The 21,465-nt window shown below is 53.1% G+C and overlaps 1 protein-coding gene across 1 annotated transcript; it reads left to right on the top strand.

Annotated features, from left to right (window-relative positions):
- The first annotated feature begins 1,714 nt into the window (after window positions 1–1,714).
- On the top strand, window positions 1,715–19,508 carry IGSF22 (immunoglobulin superfamily member 22). Its single transcript, XM_047070418.1, has 22 exons — window positions 1,715–1,823; window positions 3,909–4,040; window positions 4,268–4,404; window positions 5,554–5,653; window positions 5,735–5,774; window positions 5,978–6,152; window positions 6,850–6,963; window positions 7,455–7,617; window positions 8,259–8,531; window positions 9,472–9,756; window positions 10,503–10,627; window positions 10,724–10,865; window positions 11,042–11,338; window positions 12,413–12,715; window positions 13,467–13,640; window positions 13,851–13,979; window positions 14,826–15,122; window positions 15,574–15,662; window positions 15,843–16,035; window positions 16,786–17,085; window positions 17,851–18,180; window positions 19,438–19,508. Exons 1-22 carry the CDS (start codon window positions 1,715–1,717, stop codon window positions 19,506–19,508), a joined length of 3,978 nt encoding a protein of 1,325 aa, XP_046926374.1.
- Window positions 19,509–21,465: the final 1,957 nt, after the last annotated feature.

Here is a 21,465-nt window from a genome sequence, read left to right as displayed (position 1 = left end):
TAAACTGGTCTGGGTGGTCTGGGCCACCAGAGCTCCTGTCCAGGCAGTTGTTACTGCTTGGGGTTGTTTCAGTTTCCATCACAGGATATTTTGCCCCGCAGGTCTTTTGCCTGAGTTAAGAGATAAGCTGGAAATAAGTCATACAGAGAAAAATACCATATGTTTTCACCCTTATGTGGATCCTGAGAAACTTAACAGAAGACCATGGGGGAGGGGGAGAAAAAAAAAAGAGAGGGAGGGAGGCAAACCATAAGAGACTCTTAAAAACAGAATAAACTGAGGGTTGATGGGGGGTGGGAGGGAGGGGAAGGTGGGTGGGTGATGGGCATTGAGGAGGGTGGGTGATGGGCATTGAGGGCACCTGTTGGGATGAACACTGGGTGTTGTATGGAAACCAATTTGACAATAAATTTTGTATTAAAAATAAAGAAAGAAGAGTTTAAGGAAGAATGTGGGACAAAGGTCAGTGGAACCAAGCAGGTGAGCAGTAAAGGTCAGCTCTTGGGGTCTAGCTGGTGACAGTCTCAGAACTCAGAGGTGGAAATAGGCCAGGCAGAGATACAGGGGGGTGGGGGAGATAAAGTTTGGCCTCAACCTTCCTGCCCAGAACAAGGCCCTTTTCAGAAGGGCAGTGGACTGGGAATCAGGAGGCCGGGATTCCAGGCTGAGTGACCTTGGACGGGTTATTTCTCGCAGACATCAGTTTCCTCACACACAAAGTGTAGGTGGAAAACTGCCGTGCTGGTTAAACAAAAATGGTAGGAACATCCATTCTTGGAAATACTGTGTAGTTGTTAGAACGAGGAAAGCCCTCATGAACCGATACGGAGAGATCTCCAAGATGGATTCCGTGAAAGAGAAAGGGCGGAATAGTGAATAGTGTGTACCTGAAGTGTAAAGAGGGGACGAGGACAAAAACATACGTGTCTCTGCATGAAGGAGCTCCAGAAGGAGCTGAGCGACCACGGGTGGTTCGTGTTGGGGGAGGGCCGGGAGATGGGGACTCAGGAAGGGGCCTCTTCATATAGATGTGGATGTTGTTTCACTTATTAACGATGAGATCGAATTACTGATTTTTTTTAAAGAAAAAAAAATGAAAGAAAACCTCAGCCTCTGTCTTTATCGAGTCACAAGTGAAAGCAGGGCTGCAGACACACACTCTCATCTATCCGTCTTAGCATTCCACTGATGCCAGGGGTCCCCAGGGCACAGGAGGAAAATCCCCAGCTTCCTTCCAAGGCCCACTGCAGTATGGCTTAGTCAGGAAGTTCCTTCTTAGGTCTGACTTCATTGCCTCCTGATGAGACAGCTAACACTGCCTCCCTAGTTCCATGTAGCTATGAATACGAATCCCCAGCTCCCCCTGGGTAAATCTCAGCCCTACATTCTCTCCCCCTGAGAACTTGGAATGGTTTGCGATTACTTGGTGGGTGACAGGCCCACTGGTCCTTGTAACCAGCCTGGGAAGGTGAGATACAATGGGAAGAAAAGACAGGCCGGAGAGAAGCTTGCTGCCCTACTTCTCCTCATTCTCTCCTGTGCACAGTCGTCTCCCCTTGTGTTCACCTGCCCCGTGTCTTCCCCCCGCCACACACACACACACACACACACACACACACAGAAGAGCAACTCTGGATCTCCCTCCTAGGCCCTTCCTTCATGGCCTCATCCTCTCCCTGGTCCTCCCAGGTGAGTGCCCACGCCTGCTGTCACCATGACGACCATTCACCACGAGCAGATGCTGCAGGAGCACGTGTCCATGGAGTTCTCCAGCTCCACCACCCACGTGCAGACCTTCTCCCAGACAACCAGGATCGTGGGAGGCAAGTAGAGTGGATGGGAGGGGAAATCGGGAAAGGGCAGCCTTTCTTTCTCCACATCCAGCCTCTGGGCGGCGACGGGGCGAGGGGCGGGGGTGGGCGCTCAGCCGTTATGAGTTCTGGGCCCCTCAGGAGCCCAATATACAAAGGACAACCCTCTCCTAACCTGTGCTTCTAATCTGTACTTTGATAAAGCTTCAGCCAGTGGGATGCTTACCCATAGATCCGATCTCCAGGAAAACAGCTTAGGAAAGTCAGTCACATGCATGTGTGTGAGTGATTGATGAACTTAATTGCTTGAGGAGATCAGAGCCCGAAGCAAATGGATGTATCTCTGATGGCAGGATTTCAGACATGGAGGAAGCTAGGGAAGTAGCTACCTTATCTAGATGTGAGTAATGCTGACCCTGCTCCACTTCAGAAATAGGAGATTTGGAGCTGCCAGTGGAGAGGATGAAGACATAAACAAGTGACCTAAGCTTCCAGGCTCTCAACCCTTGGGGACCGGACTTGGGGGAAAACAGATCCAAGGGAAAGCTGAGAAATGGTCTCAGAGCAGAACAGATTGTTTCAGTCATGTCTCTAGTGAAAAGAGATTAAAAGATGGCCAGAGGCCAAAGTGTCCAATATCCCCTCCCAGTCACCGCCCCCTCCCTCAAAATCCTGGAGGGACAGAGTCCCTCAAAGTCCTCGTGCACAGAGGTCAGGGCCAGATGAACACTCTATCCCAACCCCTCCTGGTCAGTGAGGCCAGGCAAGTGGAACAGCTGGGGCTCAAGACCAGAAGTTGCAAACTTACGTGATGATAGCAGTGATTCTCAACCCCGGCTGCATATTCGATTGGCTTAGTGTAGCGGGGAGCAAGGAAGGGGAAGGAAAAAAAATAACGATACATAAGTCTCACCCAGCTGCTAAATCAGGTGTATGGGTATGTGTGTGTGTGTGTGTGTGTGTGTGTGTGTGTGTGTTTGTTTGTTTTTCAAGCTCTCCAGAGATTCTAGCATGTAGCCTAGTTTAAAACCACTGGCCAGCAGGGTCCAGGCACGGAATATAAATGCAGAAAAAAAGACCGAAGTGAACTGCAGAGGACATCCCCCACCTCAAGGGGCAGCCGCTATTCACTGCCCCCGATTGTTGCCATATGGGGGGTATGAGCTCCATGTTGAGAATCCAGAAATGTGAATTTTTATGTGAAATCTCTCATTTTTTAGATGTAGGGCTACTTTTTGTTTGACCATTGTAGAGATTAAACATCTGCAGGTTACGGGCAGCCTGCACACTGCTTGTTTGACCCTTCTGATGGCTACTTAAAAGTGCGTCGGAACACGTTTTTCTCATCTCAGTCCTTCAGGCTAGTGGGGATAATAAAAGCACCTACTTTGCTGGAGTATTGTGAGGATTAAATAACATAACCTCCGAACTGTGTTTAGCACAGTTCCTGACAAAAGGAACGCGCTCTGTGAATCAGAGAAATTGTTAACTGTCAGCTCACTAGCCAACAAGACGGTCTGTAGTTTATGCTGAAAAAACTTTTCATTTTCCAAACATAAAATTACATGACTGCATTGAATATGCTCTCTCAGATAAGGAGATTCCCACCCATAGCCCCTCTGGGCTGGGAATGTTTCCTGTCCCTCGCTCAAGAATCACTGCTCCTCCCATAGCAATGAATGCTAAACCACAGAAGGGCTAGGGGAAGGCAGACGGCAGAATTCAACTAAGCCACCGGGCCCCTCTTAAGGCTGCTGGGGGACTAGGATTTCCAGGAGAGAAGCCCAAGAGGCCAAGAAACCCCCATCAAAATAAATCTCCTTTTTAAAAAAGAAAAAGGTTGGAAAAAAAGAAAAAGAAAAGAAAACAATTGGGACCCGGTAACGTGGCCGGATAAACGTGATTGACCAGAGGCCTGGAAGAGGAGTTCGCTCCCCCTGGTGGCCGAAACGTGCCATAACACAACGACCGACTGACTAAAGGTCCTCCTTTTCTGGCCAAAGTCCCCGCGCGGCCCTAAAATGCTCCACCGTCCCCTCAAGAAAAGGTCAATCCTCCAGTCTCGGGCCCATTCTGACCTCTCGCCTGTCGCCACAGAGGAAGTCGTGACAAGGAAGTCCTCGAGCACTGTAGAGTTCTTCAGCTTGGTGACTCGGAGTACTGACATCCCTGCAGGCGAGAGCGTCCCCGAGTTCGTGGAGAAGCCTCACCCGGTCACCGCGCCCGAGGGTGTGTCGCTCCCCGTGTGTCCCCAAACCCCTGGCTGCTTTCTGTTCTTCTCCCGGTGCCCCAATCAGCACCACGACCCCACTGTCCTCCAGTAATGCAAACACTGGCGGCCCCAGGCCCAGGGGCGCTCCCCTGCCCGGGTGGACATGAGACCCCTGGGAGGAGGCAGGGTCCGAAGGTCCGACCTGGAGGCTAAGAGGTGAACTTGTGTCCCGTGCCCACTGCAGGGGATAAAGCTGTGTTTCGAGCCCGGGTGCAGGGGAACCCCAAACCCAACATCTCCTGGAAGAGAGAGAGTGGCATCCCCATCAAGGAGTCGGCCAAGATGTTCTACGACAGCATCAACAAGGAGCACGTGCTGAAGGTGCGGGGACCCGAGCCAGAGAGCCAGTTACGGACGAGGCCAGAGGCAGGGACCCCAGGGCATGCCGCCGGCCCCATCACGGACGAGAGAGCCACAACTGAACGAACCAAGAAGGGCCATGGGGAAAGAAGCTGTCGTTGCCCTAGAGGAGGGGCAGGATAAGAGAGGCCGAATCAGGAGTTGGGGTGTTGCTAGAGTGGGCAGGAGACCAAAATTAGGGGTGAGGCGAAGCAGAGCTAGGGCAAAGCCAAGGAGGGGCAGGAGACCCATCTCTTCCAGAAGGTGAGAGAGCCAAAAGGGAAGGGAGGCCAAGGCTATGGGCGTGGCTAGAAGGGGGGGTGGCCATAGTGGGTGGAGCCAGGTTAAATCAGGGCGGCCAGGCACCAAGGGAGGAACTGATCCTAGGGAAGGGGTGAAGGTCAGGGTTCCTGGGCTCTTCAGGGGACACTTCTAGAAGACTCTGGCCAAAAGCTGATCATCCTTAGATCTAACCAGCTTCTGCAACTTCTGGTTCCAGACCCTTGAGGAAAAGGAGAGATGGGTCATGGGGAAACATGTCCCAACTGGTCCTGCGAGGACATGCCATTGTGAAGCCTCCCCTCTCCCCACCATACAGAACGTTCCTTCTCCCAGTGGCCCCATTACTGGACCCTTAGCCCCACATAGTACACACAGGCTGCCCCAAGTTCCCCCTACTGGCCACCCCTTACACAAAGTCATTCATTCCGAGACCCCACTGGGCTGTGAGTGCCATGTTGCAGATACCAACATTCACCGGTTTCCTCAGCCTAATTCACCGGTTTCCTCAGGCTCAGTCCGGCACCTGTACAAAGGAGTAAATATGTGTTAAAGGAAGGAACACTCAGTCTAGTGGCAGAAACTGCACACAGTTACAACTCAGAGGAAATCCCTGTCATCTAGCTCACAGCCAAGAGGGAGAATCCTGTGAAGAATCAGGCTACAAACACACACACTCACACTGATGGCTCCCTGGAACCTCCACATCATAGAGGCTGCTCAGTCCTCCACACATATACCCACACTCAGCCCCACTCCCCCTCCCCCCCAAAACGCCCTCCTTTCCCTCCTCACAGAAAGTCTCCCTGGGGTCCTCCTCACTCCCCCACTAATGGCTTGACTCTGATCCAGCTGGAGCCACTGACCTCCGATGACTCTGACAACTACAAGTGCATTGCAAGCAATGACCATGCAGATGCCATCTACACTGTGTCCTTGCTGGTGACAGAAGGTGAGCCAGCTCCCTCTTCCTGGTCTTTCTTTGTAGGGATCAGACTCCTCTGTCTGACCCTGTCCCCTTTTCTGTCTTCAGGTCATGAAAAAATGGATTTCAAAAAGATGTTGAAGAAGAGGTGAGGCTGGGAGGCTCCTCTCCCCAGGGTACTGTCCCTCCACCCTCCAGGCCAGAACTTCTCAAAGGCCTTTGGGGCCCTGAGTTAATGGCCCAGGCTCCAAGAACCCATGAATTAGGGAAGGGAATCTCAAGGTTAGGAGAGCCTCCCTCTGTCTTCAGAGGGAGGTGCTGAGCCCATGCTTGGTACCCACCCCCTCCCAGGGGACTCCCTGCTCCCAAGAAGAAGCAGAAGAAGGGGATAGGTGAGAAAGAGATGCTGGAGATTTTGTCCAAGGTACCCAAGAAGGACTTTGAGAAGGTCTGCATGGAGTATGGTTTCACTGATTTCCGGGGGCTGCTCAAGAAGCTCAAAGAGATGAAGAAAGTGGAGGTGGAGGTCAGTGACCATAGAGGGGTAGGGGTCTGCAGGCAGGGGTCTGGGTCTCTCCGAAAGTGCTAGTGCCTGTGTGTCTCCCAGTGGCAAGGTCTCTCCACCCTGTCCACACATGCTCAAAGGCAAGAGCAAGAAAGGATCTCTACTTCTCTCCCCACTACACCCAAATGTGTTTGCATAGACTTTGGAGTAGGATAGACCTGGGTTCAAGTCCCACTTCTACTGCCTTATTAACTGTGTGAACTGCCCCTCAGTTTCTCATTTGCAAAATGAAATTTCTACTTTCCTCTTTCATATGTTTTTGTGTTGTCATCATGCATTCACTCAACCGACTCACAACTATTGAGCATCTACACTGGAATTAGAGGACTTAGGTAATGGGCCCAGGTCCATGGTGACTATTCCATGAATGGAGTTCCTTTCTCATGGTCCATGGTGACTATTCCATGAATGGAGTTCCTTTCTCATGGTCCATGGTGACTATTCCATGAATGGAGTTCCTTTCTCATGGTCCATCATATCTGTCTGCCCCCAAATCTTGCAGGCAGGCAGTGGCAGGAGGTTGGGGAAGGCACAGCTGTCCAATCAGCCTAGTCATTTCTCCCCAAACCTTTAAGGAGCTCCTCCAGAATTGGGTTAACAGACTGGGCAGGCCCCAGATGTCCCTGACACCCGCCATTTTATTATCACAATCTCACAGACCATCCGGATTCTGAAGCCCCTGGAAGACATAGAGACCAAGATTGACACCACTGTGGTCTTTGACTGCATCATGGAGCTGAAGGACCCCAATGTCAAGATGATATGGATGAAGGTGGGGAGGGGACACCTAGGCAGGGCCTGCCCTGGCAATATCATTTCCTCTCTGCACCTCCTCCCTTCACAGACACTCTCATTATCCGTCAACCAGGTCCCTCTTCTATTCCAGCAAGAGGCTGATGCCTCCTGGGATGATTGAAACTGACTGGGAGCTGGGCTCTATTCTTAGCTGTTTCATCACTTTGCTGTTTGATTTGAGATACTTACTTTCCTTTCTCCATGCCTCAGTCTACCCATCTGAAAAGGATGAGTTAGGTAGTCCTGAAGATAACATTAAGAGTTCAGGTCTCAAGGGAGGCAGGGACCCAGGGTCCCGCTTAGCTAGATGATGTGGCTAAAGAGATCTCGGGGGCCTCTGGTGTGTCTGAGGATCTTAGAGAGGCAGACGTCGTACCCTCCAGCTCAGGCTGGCCTTGGGGAATGGGGACCTCTGGAAGCCTCCTCCTAAACTCCTCCCTCAGCTTTTCTACCCATTTCATGAGACAGGATAATGAGCCACTGAGGATCCAGTACTCCCTAGGCAAGTATGATGTGAAGCAGATAGGCACCAAGTACATGCTGGTTATTACCAATGTGAACATGAACGACGCAGGAACCTACAGCCTGTCCGTGGGTGACAAGAAGATGAGAGCAGAGCTCACAGTGCTGGGTATGAATGTGGGCATGAGGAGGAACAAGGAGGATGCAGTCAGATCAGGGGAGGAATTGCCAGGGATGTGGGAGAGAGGACGGCGGGGCCATGCAGGAGAGGACTGCATGGGGATGGACATTAACGGAGGAGGGAAACATGGGGCACAAGGGAGAGAATGAGACAGTAAGTGCCATGGGGCAGTGTAGCATCATGGTTAAGTACACAGTCTCCAGAGTTAGACTGCTGGGGTTCAGATCCCAGCTTCTGTCACTTAGAAGCTTGTGATTTGGGACAAGTTATTTCACTTCTGTTTGCCTCAGTTTCCCCATATGTAAAATGAGAAATCATAGTAAAATCTATCTATATGGGAATTAGATGCATCCTATGTGCACACTGGCTGGAAGAGTGCCTGGCACATATCTGAAACTACATAAGTACCTTTTAAAATTGCTGTGTTAACGTTACTGGGGAGGAGACCATATGACCATCATGGGAGGGGACTCCAGGATTCACAAGCAGACCGAAAGGAAGGATGCTTTCCCCAATTGTGGGCTACAGGAGGCCAGTGACCCCTGAGTCTTCATGTCCCCTCCATCACCCCACCCCTCAGGAGGGACCAGGGCTGCAGCCCAACGACTGCCCCTCCTACTCTTCCACAGATGAGCCGCTGAAGTTCTTGGGAGAGATGACACCAATGAAGGTGACAGAGCGCCAGACAGCTGTTTTTGAGATCCGCCTTTCCAAGAAAGTGCCCAACTTTGTGTGGAAGTTCAATGGGAAGGAGCTGAAGAGGGATGAAAAGTATGAAATCACAGTGTCTGAGGATGGTCTGACCCACACACTTAAGATTAAGGATGCCAGACTCAGTGATGCCGGCGAGTTCTCTGCTGAGGCGGGGGACCTGGTACAGAAAGCCCAGCTCACTATTGACCGTGAGTGGTTGGGCCAGAGCTTGAGGGGTGGGCCTCATGCCACAGCCACCTCCATGTGGGCAGTCATCCATCTATCCACCCATCCATCCATCCATCCATCCATCTCTCCTTGCAAAGCCCTGTGATGGGTTCTAGAAAGACAGAGGGTTCTCTCCTCCACTAACTCCTAGTGTAGTGGGGGAGGCACCAAATGGACTTGGAACATAAGTTCTTAAGCAGGGAGTCAAGACTGGGGTCTTATTACCAGCTGGGAGATCATGGGTCAGGAAATTATTAGCCTTTCCGGCTCTAACCTTATATGTTATAGCACATCACTGTTAACCACTTGCATTCCTACATTAGAATTCGTTTGGAGAGTTACACGTGAGGCATGTCACACGTGGGAACCGCACTTGACTCCTGTAACGTGGAATCATCATGGCTGTGATGGTGGGAGACACAGAGGCTGTGGGCACCCAAAGAAGGAGCACCACTTAGTGATGTCAGAAAGGATGTGATGAGGTGATGGCCAAGTTTTACCAAGAACCAAAAGGAGTTCATATTTCAGCAAATGGGGATGAAGACAGGAAATTCTCAGCAGAGGGAACTGCAGGTGTATAAAGGCCCAGACACCAGAAAGACAATGCAATTATGGCTGGAGTTCCAAAGGACCACTAGAGATATTGACTGCAGTGCTGTGAGGGGTAAACTGTTATCCCATTTTACATATGAAGAAACTGAGACTCAGAGAGTGAATGCATTGCATACAGTCAGCTAGCAAGTAAGGGGCAGAGCTGGGACTCTCTCTGCCGGTTACCTCTGTGGGTCACGTGTTACACACAAACACATTCAATGCCACAAGTCCCTGTGTTTCTGGGACCAAAAAGAGGAGTAGGGCAGCATGTAGCTGCAGAAAGGGATGTAGGGGGTTGGATGCAGATCCCAGTCTATCTGTCCACAGGCATCCCCATCAAGTTTGTGAGAACCCTAAAGAACGTACGTGTGAAAGAGAGGAGCCGTGCATGCCTTGAGTGTGAGCTGACCTCCAAGGACGTGACGCTGTACTGGAAGAAGGATGGGCGGCTGCTGGAGCGCAGCACCAAGTACAGCATGAGCCATGAGGGCAAGCGAGCAGAGCTGGTCATTGAGGACGCACAGCTCAGTGACAGTGGCGAGTACACCGTGGTGGCCATGCAGGACGGAGACCCCACTGAATACTACAGTACTGCTGTGGTCACTGTGGAGGGTACGTGCTCACCCTGTCAGCTCCCACTGACCAATCCCCCCAGTCCTGGTGGTTCCCTGCCATGGACACTGATCAGCCCCCTATTGACTCCAGCCTCCTCAAATCATGGTCAGTTTCTACTTCCCAGACTAATCACCCCCATCTACCAAATTCTGACCCTCTCTGACCTCCCAGGCCCTGAACATCTTTACCTCCTAGACCCTGGTCATACCTCATCTCTGGAACCCTATCCAAAATCCCTTGACTTTATCCATCCTTCACTTCCAGACTCTGACCATCCCCAGCAGCCCTGATCATCCGATCCTCCTTGATCTTGACCAGCCCCTGCTCACTAATCCTGATCGGTCCCCACTGACCCTGACCACCCTCAACTCCTAAAAACCCTGGGCATCCCACAGTCTAGCATAACCCCAACTAACCATCCCAACTGCTCTACCCATCTACACTCCCACCATCTATTCTTCTTCTTCAACTGAGCATCCCAAGTCCCCAGTGACCATCTTCCGATGAGCAGGCCCCCATTAACCATTTCCCAATGCTAATTGGACTTTTCCCCAACCTCCCACCTACTTGCTCCAGTTCCCTCCCTGACCATTCTCCTATCGCCCATTGACCATTTCCAAATCTCCTGCTCATCATAAATTATTTTGACAGACATGGCACCCCAGCCCCTTCCCATGGCCATCACCACCAGCCATTTTCACGTGAGTTCCTTTCACCCAGCACCTGCTCCCTTTCTCCCCCAGAGCGTCTGGCCACGGTAAAGAGCGGGATGTCCGATGTGCATGCGGCCACTGGGAGCCCAGCTGAACTGTGCGTGGTGCTGAACGACGAGAAGGTGGAGGGCGTGTGGCTCAAGGATGGCAAGGAGGTCCGAGGCAAGGGCTAGAGAAGGGGGCCAAGGAGCAAGGGGTGGACTGGCCATACATTCGCACTCATGGCCGCCCCTTGCCCCTCGCCCCCCCAGATCACGGACTTGCCCGGCGTGCAGATCGTGAAGCAGGGTGCAGTGCACAAGCTCATCTTCCCCAATATGGGCCCGGAGCACGAGGGCAAGTACACCTTCCGGGCCAAGGGCGCAGAGAGTGAGGCCTCCGTATTCATTGCAGGTAAGGTCACTGCCCGCTGTAGGCAAGACTCAACCCCTCCGGGCCAGCCCACGTGCTCAGGGCTCCTCCCCCACCCCCATGGGATCTCCTCCACCCCTCATCGCCCCACCCCCCAACTCCTACCGGGCGAGCCTGCCCTACCGCCGCCCCTCCCCCCCCCCCCCCCCCCCCCGCAGATCCACCTACCATCGACCCGTCGGTGCTGGAGGCGCTGGCCGCGCACCCCGTGACTGTGAAGGTGGGCCACACGGCAAACATCAAGGTGCCCTTCCGGGCGAAGCCGCTGCCCAAAGTGACGTGGTACAAGGACGGCATGGAGGTGACAGAAGAGGAACGTGTGTCCATGGAGCGCGGGGAAGACCAGGCGCTGCTCACCATCTCCAACTGCGTGCGTGAGGACAGTGGCCTTGTTCTGCTGAAGCTCAAGAATGACTACGGCACAGCCACAGCCACTCTGCACCTCAGCGTGCTGGGTGAGGGCTGGCCCCCCACTGGGCTGAGCTGAGGGCATCTGCTGCTCTGCGCTCAGGGCAGGAGGCAGGCTGGGGATGGGAGCTGGAGTTGGGGGTTGAGAATGGGATCCCAGTGCTGGCTTTGCACCAGAAGCCCGCTTTCTAAGTTCCTCACTAGGTGGCCTTGGGCAAGCGGATGAACCTACTGAAGCCTCCATTTCTCATTTGCCATGGGGTGATTTGGGGCTGGTTTTGGTTTTTGTTGTTGTGTCAGGAGTTTTGTTTTCAGTATCTATTTCAAGTGAATTTAAAGCACATAGCAGGGCGCACAGCACATAGCAGACCTTCCAGTGTTACTGACTTGGAGATGAGGACATGGTTGGAAATAAGGTAGAAATGAAGTGAAAGAGGGGCATTTAGGGATAGAAGCGGGGTTGGCGCGGGAGTTTTGGGGTTGGAAGTGACATGAAGTGAGGGTGGGTGAATGGGGTTGAGGACAAAATGAAGCTGGAAAGATGGAAGGGGCTAGGAATGGGGTTGGGGATGGGTTGGAATACAAGAGATGAGGAGCTGACCTTAGTGAGCTCATGGTCAACATGCAACACACACACACACACACACACACACACACACGCCCATGCCATCAAGCTGTGGAGTGAGAAGGTTTGGGTTTTGACTCAATTCAACAGCATGACTGAACCCCTCTTCTGTGTTCTCAGCTCTGAGGATACAGGGATGGAAGTATTCCAGCTGTTTCTCAACCCAAAAGGGATGAAAACTGGCCAACGTGTAATTATAACATAAGATAAACTATAATGTCACAAAGCACTGGAGTTCTGGAAGCTGCGAGGAGGGGGAGATCTTGTGTGGAAGGGGACAAGCTGAGACAGGGGCTCCCCGGGTCCCCAGTCCACCTATTCCTAGGCAAGTGAGAGTCTCAGGTGGCCAAAGATCAAACCCTTTGGGCAAGTCTTACAAGGAGGCACAGCGAACACAGAGAAGGGCGAGGGAAGTCTATGCCCCAGTTTGGTGGACCTCTGGCAAGTGGGATAAAGCCTTCCTGGTCCCTGTTGTGATGCTATCTTCTGTCCTCAGACCGTCCGAAACCTCCCCAGGGCCGGGTGGAATTTCTGGAACTCTCGGGTAATTGTGTGCACATGAAGTGGAAGGCCCCCAAAGACAACGGTGGGCGGCCTGTGACCCAGTTCATAGTGGAACGGAGGATGGTCGGCAAGAAGTCCTGGATTAAGATAGGCGAGGTGGACAGCAAACTCACGAAATTTGCCACCAACAAGGTAGAAGAGGGAAAAGCCTACCAGTTTCGTATCCTGGCGGTTAATTCAGAAGGAGTGAGCGACCCTCTGGAAACAGATGAAGTGTTTGCAGGAAATCCCATTGGTCAGTGAGATAGCCCTATGCTCAGTGGGAAACTCAGGGGTCGGGATGGAGGCCTTTGGCCAGTGAGGGATGCTAGTCTGTGGGGAATTCTGTGGGGTCACCTCTGTGGCTATCCAATGAGACAGATGGAATCCGGAGTACGAGCAGAACATTATCTTGGGTAGGAATTCTCTACTTTTCCCAGTCAGATCACATGCACAACACATCCCCCGTGTGTATGTCCAGAACTGCATTCAATTGCAGGGAAATGACTCCACTTGTTTCTCCATTCCAGAAATCACCCCAAATTCAAGTGAGAGTAGTGTTACTTTAGAGATAACCTTGAATCTGTTCTAACTTTTCTCCCAAAGAAGCCCCTTGACAACATGGATATTTGAATTATGAAAGCGAATTAACCTCTGGCGACACCCCTCCCAACTAGTCTTCATGTGTCCATGTGTCAAGACAGTACATTAGGAACTGTGGCTTTGGGGATGACAAGGGTCGAAAGAACCAAGTGGGCGATTCTCAATCTGGGCTCCACAGAATCACCTGATGTCTTTAAAAACATGCTCATGCCTGGCTTCCACCCCCCAGGCCAATTACATTAAACTCTCTGGAGGTAAAACCCAGACATTAGTTAAGAATCATTGGTTTAAGGTGTTTTGTTTTGTTTTGTTTTGTTTTGTTTAAGGAGGGAGCCAGAGATCAACATGGGGTGGGAAATGTCTACATGCTCCCCCTCCTAACCTCTGCCCTCTGTCTCCCACAGAGCCCCCTGGTCTTGCCTCCCAGCCTCAAGTGACTGATGTGACCAAAGACAGCATGACCATCACATGGAATGCCCCTACCCAGGATGGGGGAGCCCCAGTGCTCGGCTACATTGTGGAGCGGAGGAAGAAAGGCAGTAGCCTCTGGGTGCCGGTCAACAAGGAGCCCATCCAAGGTGAGGTCCTAGGGAGAGAGGCTCAGGAGGACCAAGAGAGGCTTTGCTGGGTGGACCTGTGTACTTCTGCTGCCCTGAACATACTCTGTTCCCCAACTCCTTTGAGGATTTTCATAGCATCCCGCCACCCCCTAATCCATGCCCTCTCACCCTATGGTCTCCCATCTCATGGACCCCCTGGCCTCAGGACCCCTCAAACTCCCATTTCAGGTACCAAGTGCACTGTGGATGGTCTCCTGGAAGACACAGAATATGAATTCCGAGTTATAGCTGTGAATAAGGCAGGCCCTGGACAGCCCAGTATGGCATCCAACTCAGTGGTAGCCAAGGACCCTGTCAGTGAGTATGGGGTGCCAAACCCCAGCACGTAGTAGAATTATCTGATGCAAGGTAGACAGCCGACTTCTTCTCTGGGAAAGCCTAACAGGATGACCCCTCCACACAGTCTCCACTCTGTGGGAGCTGCCAGCCTAATAGAGGGACAGGATTCACACATAAGAGAAAACCAACAAATAAAGATTGGGCAGGGTGGGAAAAAAGTTATCAAACTTTGAGCATTTCTGGTTAGGCGAGGTGGTAGAGGCAGGTCTGAGGATTGGGTAGGGGGATAGTATAGTGTGGATGGTCGGGAGGGGGCTGAGTTTGGGAGATGAGATGGGGGTACCGCACACGAACGGAGGCGGTGGAGATGGTTGGGCTAAATTAGGGTGGAGTTTAGAACACAAGGAAACTGATGGGGCGCCTGGGTGGCTCCGTCAGTTGAGTGACTGACTCTCGGTTTGGGCTCGGGTCATGATCTTGCGGTTCATGAGTTCGAGCCCCGCGTGGGGTCCCACGGCTGACAGCGTGGGGCCTGTTTGGGATTCTCTCTCTCTGCCTCCCCCCTGCTCTCGCTGTCTCTGTCTCTCTCAAAAGAAATAACCTTAAAAAAATAGAATAGAAGGAAATTGAGGCTGTAGGGTATGTTGAATTTGGAAGGTAGTGACTTCAAGGGTGAAAGTGTTGAGCCAGCGAGAGAATTGAACTTGGAGGTTGTTGAGTGCGCAAGGTTGGCCTTGAAGGTGTGAACTGGGTGTCAGAGGAAGAAGTGCTGACAGCTAGGTTTTAGGGGTACCGGGTGTGGGAATGGGCACGGGGATGAGTACGGATGAGTTGGGAGGCTGACTGGATGTCTCTGCCACCCAGAGCCCCCAGGCCTGGTGCAGGGTCTGCACGTGTCTGATTCCTCCAACTCCAGTATCTCCCTGGCCTGGCGGGAGCCTGCAGAGGGAGACCCACCTTCTGGCTACATCCTTGAGATGCGGGCCGAAGACACTAAGGAGTGGTCCAAGTGCACAAAGATCCCCATCTCAGGCACCTGCTACACGGTGGGAGGACTCACCGAGAGGCAGAAATACTTCTTCCGAATCCGGGCTGTGAATGAGGCTGGGGTTGGGGAGCCTGTGGAACTGGATGAGGGGGTTCGTGCCATGCCACCACCAGGTGAGGACGCAGAGAGAGCTGGGGTTTAGGCCTCAACATCCCAGCTCCATACCTTCCTCCCTAGGACCTCATCCCACAGGGGAAAACTGGGTGATGCTATGGGCAAGAAGTCGTCCATACTTGTGCCTGGACAGAGCCAGGCGTGACCCGCCCCCACCAAAAACACCCCACTCATTGTATGCTAAATAGTATCTACTGTGTGCCAAGAGGGGTGTTGGAAATACAGAAACAACTAAGACACAGGACCTGCCCTAGAGTCTTACATACTAATAGGGGAAGACAGACGAGGGACAAAAAAATGCTTCACAGTGTTGGGGCTGCTAACGGTCTGTATGGGCTCTAACAAGAGCATGGAGGAGAGGTTGGGAAAGGCTCTGGATGGGGAGGTTTAAAGCTGAGTCTTCCAGAGAGAGAGAGGTCTATGGCCCCACCTTGGTCTCTTCCCTCTCAGCTGCCCCCAAGTTTGACCTCAGTGCCCGACTGAAGAGTCACATGGTGGTTCGTGCTGGGACAGCCCTCTGCATCCATGCTGCCTTCTCTGTGAGTTGTTCCAGATCCTGGCCCCCAGATGCCCACCGAGATGGCTGCTGTAGCTATCAGAGTCTCTGTCTCGGCCCCTCGCCAGAACCCTGGCACTAGAGCCCGGCAGGAGACTTCTCAACAGTGGGAGCCCCAAATATCACCTGGGTGACCCCAGTGCCATCTCCTGTCACCCCACAGGGCTCACCACCACCTAACGTGATCTGGCAGAAAGACGGCATCCCCACCAAGGGCAGGGAAACCATCACCAAGGGCAAAAACCATTCTCAGTTCCTCATCAACAGCACCAAGCGCTCTGATTCAGGGGTGTACCGCATCTTGCTCCAGAATGAGTTTGGAGAGGCATCCTATGACATCCACGTGCGTGTGGCAGGTATGACAGTAGGCAGAGGCCTTGGAGAGGTATCCTTGCACACACTCCAAAATATAACTCCCCACTGCTGCTCGAGTTGGGGGAGTTGCTATCACTGTCAAGCCAGGCCTTAAGGTAGTGAAGTCTTGTCTGGCACCACAAAACAAGACTTTATTGGCCTTTGCCTTAATGGGAAGGTTTCTTTCCGCTTTTTCTCAATGCCGTGAAGCCCTAGAGGCATTGAACTAGGACCAAATCCTTGTTTCAGTTTCCACACGCATATCTGATGAGCTTTGAGGCATATGCAGAGGATGGATGGCAGAGAGAGAGAGCAGAAAATGAGTGGGAATCAGGAGCGATAGATGGAAATGAGTCCATTAATAATTGCAGTGGCCTCATAGTAGTGAGGGCTAGAAGCTTTATAATAAAGCCTTAAACTCCCAAGGGATGAAGGGATAAACTTTTATTGAATAGTTACTATGTGCCAAGCACTTTACTCAGCATTTCTGTGATAGTTATTGTGAGCCCTATTCTGCAAACGAGGAAACCGGTCTCAAAAAAAGATAAGTCACTTGCCCAAGTTCACAGGGCTGGTAAATGGCAGAGCTACGCCTCAGAAATAGTTCTTTCTGACTCCAAAATACCAGCGGCCTGAGACTCAAAGAAGGGACATTCCCCGTCTCATCTTCCATGGGGCTTGGCAGGTGGCTATGGTGGGGCATAATTCTTCAGGCCCCCAAGGGTGGCTGTTGGACCTTGTGGTTGTTCCAGATTTTCCGCGGCCGCCCACAAACCTACAGCTGTTTGAGGAGGTCCCCAACACGGTGACTCTGACCTGGAACCACAGCCCTGACGTGCAGGAGGATAGTGAGGCCCACTACGTCATCATGAAGCGGGATGCCAGCAGCCCCACCTGGTTCACAGCAGCGGAGCGCGTCTTCAGCAACAAGTACACGGTGACCGGGTTACTCCCTGGCAGGAAGTACTACTTCCGAGTAGTGGCCCGGAACGAAATCGGTGACAGTGACCCACTCGACTCCAAGGATACCTGGCTCATCGTCAAGGACAAGAGTGAGTCAGGAAGCTCCGGGGTTTGGGTTATATCCCTGATGGCAGGGATGACATAGGGATTGCCAGGGGTACCCGGGGTTTGAGGTAAAATCTGAGAACCACTGAGGCGGAAAAGGCTAACGTCAGGGATGCTGGGAAGAGAAGTAGTGATCCAGAAGCCTAGAGGAGGAACTACCTTGTACGTACTCTGAGGGGGTGGAGGTGGGGGGCACCCTTGGGGGTGGGGATGACAGTGGAGGTGGGGGCGCCCTTGGGGACGGGGATGACAGGGGCGGGCCGGCTGTTTAGAGCTGAGACGTGGTCCCCTGAGCCAATGGGTCACGGGGATGAGGGCTGGGGATGATGTCCAGGAACCCTGGAGGGAAGGGGCTAGGGGTGGAGATTGCGTCAGGAAACTGGAAATGAAGAGCTAAATGGAGACTAGCAGAGACCACGGAGGCTGACCTGATGCTGGAAAAGCTCGGATGGAAGTTAACAGCTCGGTCAGGAAGCTGGCAGCTGGAAAGAAGTTAGGACCCCTGGGTCTGGAAAAGCGTGAAATCCCACGCACTGGGTTTTGATAGTGGAGCCCTGGAATGACAAGGGAGTGGGAGGGTGGCCGAATGGAACCTCGGGTGCCGGCGTAAGGTCAGGGCCCCAGGGTTGAGAGGGCGTGGGAATGTAGCCCAGGCCTGGGGGGCTCCGGGGAGCCTTCGAGCTCTCAGCGGGCGGGCATCGGCCGGGGTCCCAGGCGCGCTCACAGCCCACCGCGTCCCGCCCGCGCAGTCGAGGACCTGAGCGCCAAGCTGAAGCCGTATGAGCAGAAGGACTGGCGCCACGCACCGCGCTTCCTGATCCCGCTCAAGCCGCACACGGTGCTGCGCGGCCAGGACTGCACCATGACGTGCGCCTTCCTTGGGAACCCGCGGCCCACGGTGACCCTCTACAAGGGCGACGTCAACATCACGGCCAACTCCAAGTTCTGGTACAACTCCACCAGCGGGGTGTGCACGATCGTCATCCCCACCTGCACGCTCAAGGACAGCGGGGAGTACAGCGTGCTGGTGGAGAACGAGCTGGGCAAGGACCGCAGCAGCTGCGCGCTCACGGTCTACGGTGAGGGCACCCGCAGAGCCCGCCCGGGGGCGGGGAGGCGGCCCTGCGTCCCATCTGGGCCAGAGGCGCAGGATGGCCGTCTCGGGGTGCATTTTTTCATTTACTCTGCCAACAGGTGGTGTAAACATTTCACCAACGGGCCGTACTCGGTGCCTCTCCCCCATCCTCTCGATGTCATTTGTTACATGTCTGGAGCCTCCAGGCTTGGGAGTTTGCAATCCCTCGGTAGACTGTAGTTTGCAACCCTTAGTGGGCCTAGACTTGCCTTTGAAAAAGATACTGGTGATCGGATCTAACCCAGACTGGCCAGGCACAATCTCCGTGGCCGGGTTCTGGAAGGAATTTTTATGTTTACGAGATTTTACAAGTGATTCTGATGTGCGACCAAGATTGAAAGCTCCTGGTCTAGGATGAGGACAGGTGGGAAGCACCAATGGGAGGACGGAACGGAACCTAGTGGAGACCCTTCCTCTGCACAGGTGTGCCACACCTCTACCCAACGTGTGTACGTGCAGGGGAAGTGTTTTCTCTTCCTACACACTCTTTTCACAACCACACAGCTAGTAGCAGGACCTCTCCCAATGCAGAGCTGACCTGCCCTGCTCCCTTTTACTTAAACTCCCTAACTCTCCCATGATCTTCTGGAGGAAACCCCAAGCAGCAAGGCTCCCCACACTGTCTCCCCTGTCCCCCACATCTACTTTTCCAGCCTCATCCTCTGCCGCTCCCTGAACTCTCTGCGGCGGTCCTCTGGTGTCCTGCTGTAAGTCCCATTCCTCCGGGAAAGACCACGTCCTGTCGCTCTGTCTCTCAAGTACTCAGCTAGGTATCTGGCCCTGAGATGATGCCTCCAGGGCGGCTGCTGAACTGTGTGACAGAACTGGGCCAGGGAAGGCACTGTGGGAGACATCCAGCTTTCATTCCACAGCTAGAGAAATCCCTGACAGCTTAATTCTGGTTGTAAGCACATGGGCCCACGGCCCTGGCTCCACCACCGTCCAGCCACGTGACCTTGGCAAACCACTCTGAGCCTGTTTTCTCATCTACTTCTTGGGGGCTGTCTTGAGGCTTAAATGAGATAGTGCACAGAAGTGACTGGCACAATGCCTGGCAAATATTGAGTTCCAAATAACTGGCAGCTCTTGGCCCCACACGCTCAGCTGACCTTGGGAGACGGGGGCCTTAACTGCAAGTCCAGCAATTTGGAGTTTCCCTTCCCCCTAGCAACACTGACAAATACTTGCTTTGCTCTTTCAGACAAGGATGACAAGTCAATTCTAGCGTCAGTCACCGAGAGTCTGCAGAAGAAGTCCAAGCACCTTATGTGATCTCCGGCCCAGCCCAGGCATCAGGAGGATGTTGTTATAGGTGGTTTCTGGGCCTATCCTGTGTGTGTCCCCAGTGACGGCGGCCCAGTTCGCTCCCTGGTGCTTGTCAGTGAAGTCATAGGACAATAAACTGACTAAGCTCACCCCTGCCTGTTCCTGAGGTTGGCATGGAGCAGGGACCAAGGATATGGGCTCGGGAGTGGATGGGGATACAGAGGACACGCACCCCCAGAGCTTAGTCCAAACCCACCCGCATTGGGGGTGACCAGCCGCTTTTTGACTGGGCCTTGGCTTGCCTTCCCCTCCTCTGCAGCGACATTGCACCCTCCCCTCCCCTCAGGGCAGGGGAGGACGCATCTTATAGGCTTCATTCTTCTCCGTCCTCCCCCCTTCACGCCCCACCCCCAGCACTTCTTCACCAGGTAGATCTGCCCTCAAGAGTTCTGGGGTTTGAAGGGATCAGGGCCTTGCTTCTTTAGTGTCTAGAGTTCCTGGTATTTGGGAATTAATGCTTCTCAAAGCTAGAAACGATTGGTCATCCAGCTCACTAGGTCTCATACTTAGGTTTTACTGCAGAATCTTCCCCATTAAAAAAAAAATTGTAAGAAACTACTGGACTCCAAACAAGGATGGGGGGGGTGGGGGGTTGTCTCTGGGCCACTCTCTTCTACTTATCCTTTTCCTGTCTCCCACCAGGTATCTCTGTAAAAATCCTAGTCTGAAAATCACTAATTCACCCACCACCCACATGGGGCTGAGCCTCCTCTATCCTGTCCCCACGACTCGACAACCCTTTTACTAATGGCATATTCACCACCACCCAAGGCTTTCCTCTCTGCTTCTGGGTCAGAGCACTGCCCATTAAGATGCAAATGTCCCTGGAACAGGGTGACACATTATTTTGCCAGAGCTTCCCATCTAAAGTACAAATCAGCTAATCTAATCTTACTCCTCCCCACTGTTTAATGGCGCCCAGAGTTCAAGGAGAGAGGAAACACTTGGGAATCTGGATCATTTTGGAACAGGCAGTAGGTCCGGAAGGAGGCGGGCAGCAGTAGAGGGCACTGGGTCACTAAGAGTCAGCAAAGGTGCTAGGTGTCCGTGCACAGGGGAATGCATCAAAGACAAAATCCGATGGTGGCAAATACTGCCCATCCCCCACCCTCCTGAATTATATCCACACCCATACACGTGACCAGGGAAGGGAGACCCACTCCAACAGGCACCATGTCACCAGAGCCAGGGAGCCAGCCTGGCGCCAAGATGCACTGGCCAGCACTGTGACCCAGGCTGTAAGGACATCCAGGGCCCCTGGCACCATGCCCCCACCCCTTTCTCTCCAGGACAGGCACACGCCACACAAGCAGACAAGCAGAGCAGCCAGTGGCCCTTGGTTTTTATTTTTTTCACATGAACAGCAAAGGATGGCGTTGTCCCATCCTTGCTCCTTTTGCATTGAATGTGCCTTAGGTCTTATGACCCTAGAATGTCATTGGAGCCCTCTCCTCTTGCTCCCAGTGCAGAAGGGGCAGAGAAGAAAGCACTGATGGTGGTGGGATGGGGTCCCAGCTCTCTAAGCCAGGCTCAGCACCCCCTCAGCAACTCCCTGAGGCCCTCTCCCTATAAGACTTAGACAGCAGGACAGAGACAGATGGCACAGAAAGACCCAGACAGTCTGGGAGACAGACCACACACACACACACACACACACACACACACACAGAAATTCACACGCACAGACACACATACAGGCTGGCCCCTTCCTTTGGTATAGTTCACCCTAACCCTGGGGATAGGGTCTAAAGGTGGCGGTGGTGGTGGTGGGCCTGAGCTCTGGACTGGCCTCTGAGAGAGATGGGACCAACTTGAATCATTGATAGCCCAAGCTCCTAGGCCAGTGAAGTCCCCAGTCTTCCCCACCTGGGCAGACACCCCTTCACCTTCCCACCCACCACTT

Source organism: Lynx rufus, unplaced genomic scaffold (genome assembly GCF_022079265.1).
Source record: "Lynx rufus isolate CCGP_SWC_20201006 ecotype Redwood Valley unplaced genomic scaffold, mLynRuf1.p SCAF_9, whole genome shotgun sequence".
Taxonomy (NCBI): Eukaryota; Metazoa; Chordata; class Mammalia; order Carnivora; family Felidae; genus Lynx; species Lynx rufus.
This window is presented reverse-complemented; position numbering and strand designations above follow the sequence as displayed.